Here is a 5,844-nt window from a genome sequence, read left to right as displayed (position 1 = left end):
CACAACATACTGTAATATCTCAACCTCTAACCCAAACAAACACACAAATACAACTTACCGAGCAAACAAGTACAACAAATGATACAATATATAGGTACTACAATCAGAGATTCACCTCTGAAGCAAACCACATTATCACGACCCATTAGTATTCAACCCAAACGCAAAAGCCTAAACAGCACTTTAGACTCACAACATGACACACAACATACTGTAATATTTCCAAACTTAACTCAACCAACCACACAAACACAACTTCCTGAACAAACAAACGCAATAAATACAAGTAACGCAACATGCACTACAAAGACGCGCCCTCACCCAATAAAGTTACACGGCCTAGCACAGCTAAAAAACACAATACTCTTTCTTCTCAGAAACACACCACGTTATCACACCCAAACGCAACAACCTTAACAGCACTACAGGCTCACAAAATACTGTAACGTCTCCACCAATAACCCAAGCAACCACACAAATACAACCTCAAGAACAAAGAAACACAAGAAATACAAGTAACGCAACATGCACTACAAAGACGCCCTCACCCAATAAAGTTACACGCCCTAGCACAGTTAAAAAACATAAAACTCATTCTTCACAGAAACACACCACGTTATCACAACCCACTCGTATACAACCCAAACGCAAAAACCTAAACAGCACTACTAGCTCACAAAATACAGTAATACCTCCACCAATAACCCAAGCAATAACACAAATACAACCTCAAGAACAAAGAAACACCATAAATACAAGTAAGGCAACATGTACCACAAAGACAGGTCCACCCAATAAAGTTACACGTCCTAGCACAGTTAAAAAACACAAAACTCCATCCTCACCGAAGAACACCACGTTATCACAACCCACTCGTATTCAACCCAAACGCAAAGCCAAAGAAACACTTACACAATAAACTCCATTTAATAAAATTACAGGAATTATTATAATGATTTTTGTTTTGTTTTGTTTTCCTCTTTCCTGATAGCGTTGGCTTATTGTGCCCATGTGTGATTTTTTTTTTTTTTTAGGACCCTACATAACTTCACCAGACACAGACACAGACACTGATCGTTACTTGATTTTAATCCGTGCGATTAGTTAACCAGGCTAGACCTGAGTTCTCACAAGAAACACCGACCATAATAATAATAATAATAAAACGTAACCATCAAATTCTCATACATGCATATGATAGACAGAGTAAATTCTTCTAATATGAGCATAAAAAAACAAAAAAAATTATATTTTGAAATTATTAACTTTGAAATTTGTCTGGAAATACTTACTATTGTTTATCAAAAAGTTCATTTTTTAGCATATTCTTGAATAAGTTTGGAGATAAACTTTTAATCGCTATACTATTACCACTACTATTACAAGTGAGTGACATGGTGATAGGTTATAACTTGAAGATATATCTTTATAAGCTCTAGAGATGCCCCTAGTTCTTGAATGCTGGGCACGTAAGTAGGTTTTCCCTTTGATAGAACAGCTCTGGTGTTCGTCATTTGTTGCCATTTTCTGTGTTAGTTACTAAATCATCGTCGCCAGCCGATGTCATCTGTAACGAGTGGATAGCAAAGGATAATTTATACATGTACCGCTTCATAGCGAACGTAAACGAAAGTATGTCTGGCGAAAACGCCATAAAACATATAGCGGAAGGCGAGCGCGGTTGTCGCGATCTCTTCGGACCTATAAGTTTCGTTTCGTTTTGCAAAAAGCTAAGCACGTGACGGAAATGCGGGTTTCCTATTCGTTTAAAAAGGTACGCGTTTCGGTTAAAAAATAGGTTCTGTTTCAGAGCGAGATTACAATAGCGAGAGGGGGAAAAAGTCTAAGCTGGGTTTTGGGAGCAATCACGTACAAGCTGTTTGTGCGTTTTTTTTTATTGTGGAAAATTCAGTCTAAGTAAAATTGGTTGGCTGACTAACAAAAGCCAGGTCCGTTTCCGGTTCTTTTAATTTTGTTTTTTGTCTGCTGAACATTGTCAGCTGATTGATAACCGTTGATGTCCGTGCGCTACGAGACTCAAAATAATTCCCTGTGATTACAAGTTATAGATATGCAACATAAGAAAGTGCCAACTATTTTTTCTTGTCGCTTAATTGTTGCGGGTTATCAATCTTTCTGTTGAAACTTAACGCTATTATAAATGTTAAACTTAATGGTTCAACAAAATTCTAACTGGAAATCCGTTGTCATCCTACTATCATTAAAATACGAAACAATTCTCACAAATTATAAGTTGGAAACATTAATTTCTTAATTAACAACTCTAACCTCATAAGTTATTGTTCATCTGTTACTTGGTAAAGCAAAAAGATGAGCGCGAAGGCATTCAGAATATAATTAACTACAGTACTTTTGACAAGTATACGGTTGAGATTATACGCCAGACGTTAAGGACAAAAATTTAAATAAGCAATTAGACACTTGTCAACTATCACTAAATGGATTTGCAAGTTTTAGTTACGCAACAATTTTTTTCACTCCATTTACATGTTATTGTAAGCAAAATGCGCAACTACCGAAGGGAAATAATTTGAATAATTTTGACTATGTGCCAGCGTTATTGAAATGCACGTCTAGTAGAATTAATTTACCTTTTAAATGAGGGATATCAAACTTACTAATTGACTATACAGGCAATCGCACTTCAAGATAGTTTCTGTACCATTTATTGATGAGTTCTGTTAATTGTGTTTCATTCCACTTCATCCGCAAATTGTTTAACCTTTAACAAAACGCAATCTGTGTAAAAATCACGTACTGACATGGCGCTATTAATTTAACGTTGTTGCGGTTTCAAATAAGGCAAACAAATTTTTTTTACACAAACCGGACGAGGACACAAAAAGAGTAGTGGAAGGACGACGCACTTCTAAATTATTTACGCTAGTTTTCGTACAATGGGAAAAGAAACTTTAATAATGCTGTTTTATTATTTAAATTACGTTTCCGCAAATGTTGATTATTTTACTTGTTTATATTCAATTGGGAGGGTTTCCGTCCTGGTTTATTAATTATCGGAGTGGGAAAATTCGACGTATTTTGTTGCGATAAGGAAGCATTATCAGCCTTGTGACTAAGGAAGCTTGGTAAATGTATAAACTAGTTCATGATATTCTCGCGTATTTTTATGTGTTTTTTAATAATGATCTGAAAACCAAGTCGCAGAATTTTATGCGTAAGAAATGTTATCGCCCAAGCAAAACAAAGGAAATGCTAATTAGAGGACCCCTTCTCGTATATGCCAAGATACAGGAGCTGTAGTCCGCACGTGATGCACATTTGTACAGTGAAGCTGTATAAACTGCGGTTACTTAGCTTTAGTAACGTTTAATATCTTGATCCTCACTGCTATTGCGAGTAGTGAATGGTCTGCATCTAGTGTAATGCCCCTGCTGTTATAAGCATTTAAGTCCCCAGCTATCATCACCCATTTTTACTTGCACTTGCGCAGCAGCTCCCACTCATTAGGACATTCTCGTTGGGCATCGATATACAAAGGACGGATCCTGCCTAGATTTGTGTCCAAACAGGCGGCCTACAAGAGCCGTAAATTGTTTTAGAAGTAACTTTTTTGCGCTCTCTTCAGGCACGTATCATATCTTCATTCTTCATATCTATCTCCTATTAACCCACCTTTTTAGCTTTCCCTCCGTAGTTGCTTCCATTTCGACTGCTTGATCTTGCTTCATCTTTTCTTTGTCTGTTGGTTCCTTCACGCCTTCTAATTTTTGTTTTTCAATTCTTTGTGCCTTCTTCACTACCTTGTCAGATCTCCTATACAACTTTTTCATGGTTTTTTCCTCCACACTTACTTTTTTTTATACTTTACCTTACGCTTCCTTTTTTCTCATTCCTGTCCTGTAACTTTTTTTTTGTCACACTTCCCTCGCATCTCCTCCTACGCACCTCTTTTCTTCACCCTTCTGTTTCAATTCACACACACACTGTGCCCGATGTTCACCCAAGCAAAAATTACACAAGGTAAATTTGGTCGGTTCTTGGCGTTTCGAATTTCCTTTCTCCTTTGGTGGTTTGGTGGCTTCTTTGACCAAATTTTCTTGTGTCGGCATGCTGAGGGTTTGTTGGAGTCCTGTTAACAGCTTGGCCGCCGGTACTGATCCACAGAGCTCCAACCGTGGTAGGGTTTTCTTCAACTTCAACGGACACCTTAAATTTTGCCGTTAACCTGGAGGTTAGCAGTTAGCAGCATTTCGTTCTGGCCTTTTCCTGAAGTGGAAGTGGCTCAGGCGTCGAACACCACTCGTAATGTTGCGTTCTTCTATTACCACCACATGACGCGGAATGTAGTATTTTGCAAGTGCCTCCCCTGCATTTCATACTCTCCCAAGAAAACCTTGTACCTGGATACCATCAGGAGAAAGCGGGCGGTTGCCTTTTCCAATTCTCGGAGGTTTTGTATGGGCGCTCCATCCTATCTCGCGACATTTGTTTTCCCCGAAACAATCCAATCTGAACGTTGCCAGGTTGAACCACCACGTGATCAGGTTTTCCATCTCCATACTTGCTATTTCGTGCACTTGAAATCACCAAAATGTAGCACTTGAACGTGGTAACGCGACACCAATTTGTTGAAAGGCTAGAAGGACCAAATGTAGCATCTGGCTCGAAGAACCAACTGTATCTTCTCGAAGCGAAGAGGCAGGTTTACGAAATTGCGAGTGCCCAGGCTGGATAAGGGAGGGAACTCCTCGACCTATGTTTATTGGACATACATTTGTTCCCATCGGAAACCGGATGCCCCTTGGCTTGCCTTCCCATAGGATGTTGTCTCGTTTGGACTCACCGGCGCTGCCGTTGCCTAATTCACGGGTTTGCCTGTAGAACTTCTTGATGTAATCATGTCCTGACACTTGTGACAGGGCCAAGAGTGGCGTTGGCTAAATGTAGTCCATTGCGCCTATAACTCACTACTTTAGCTGTTGATGGTATCGTCTCTAGCTTCCGAAGGTGTTCGTCGGATCCTTCCAGCTTTCTTCAGATTGGATAAAGACCTCTCCACGTCTTTTGCGAGCTTGAACTACTTCGTGGTCGGCTTTTCCATCTCTATACTTGCAATGTTGTGCATTTAATTTTTAATTCCATCACGATTTCCTTAAACCTCCTAGCTCTTCTTCACGAGTCGTTCAGGGCTCCTTCGCGATGGCCCGCATTTCACATTATTCTCCTGTTATCTTCTTTCGCTTTTTCGTTCCTTTTTTCCTCTACACCTCGTTTTAGCATTTCATTTTACACGCCTTATTAAACACTTCCCATCCTTTATGCCTCTTTAGTCTTAGTCACGCCCCTTCTTTCTTTTTTTCTTCCGCTTCAGACACTATTCACGCTTCCATTGCGCCTTTTTCGTACCTCCTTCTAGACTTCATTGCGCCTACTGTTTGGTCAACTTTATTTTCTGTCTTCACGCTTCGATCAGGTCTTCCGGAATTATGCTGTCTTACTCGAGCTAAAATGAGATAGCTGCCAAGTTTTAATTGAGGCGGCAGAATAATGGTGGCTTTCAATGGGTGTATGTGTTTGATTCACGAGCCTAGGCACATGCGTGTTTTATTTTCCTTTGTAATTATGGCAATTAGCACGGGATGTAGGGTAATTGTTTTGTAGTACTAGTCTGTCCATCTGTTAGGGTGTTTCGCTTTATAAATTTGAATTTGCAAGACCTTATAAAACGTTCTGCAAGGTTTATAAAATAAGCTAAGAGTTGCGAATAAGGGCCGTATTTAGGGGTAATGTGTTCGCATGAATTACGTTTTAAATTACGAATTATGTTGCAATCGTTTTGGGGAATTTCCATTTAGCTTAGCT

At 39.3% G+C, this 5,844-nt stretch overlaps 1 protein-coding gene across 1 annotated transcript in view; it reads left to right on the top strand.

The window, feature by feature from the left end:
- Positions 1–1,917, top strand: part of LOC116165829 (small conductance calcium-activated potassium channel protein-like) — a 126,928-nt gene extending 125,011 nt beyond the window's left edge. The window contains exon 8 of the mRNA XM_031480516.1: positions 1,811–1,917. Within this exon, the coding sequence (XP_031336376.1) occupies positions 1,811–1,917 (107 nt within the window). The remainder of the gene's footprint in view (positions 1–1,810) is intronic.
- The last annotated feature ends 3,927 nt before the right edge of the window (positions 1,918–5,844 follow it).

Source organism: Photinus pyralis, unplaced genomic scaffold (genome assembly GCF_008802855.1).
Source record: "Photinus pyralis isolate 1611_PpyrPB1 unplaced genomic scaffold, Ppyr1.3 Ppyr1.4_LG3a, whole genome shotgun sequence".
Lineage (NCBI taxonomy): Eukaryota > Metazoa > Arthropoda > Insecta > Coleoptera > Lampyridae > Photinus > Photinus pyralis.
The sequence above is the reverse complement of the archived record's forward strand: the minus strand, read 5'-3'. Positions and strand labels throughout refer to the sequence as shown.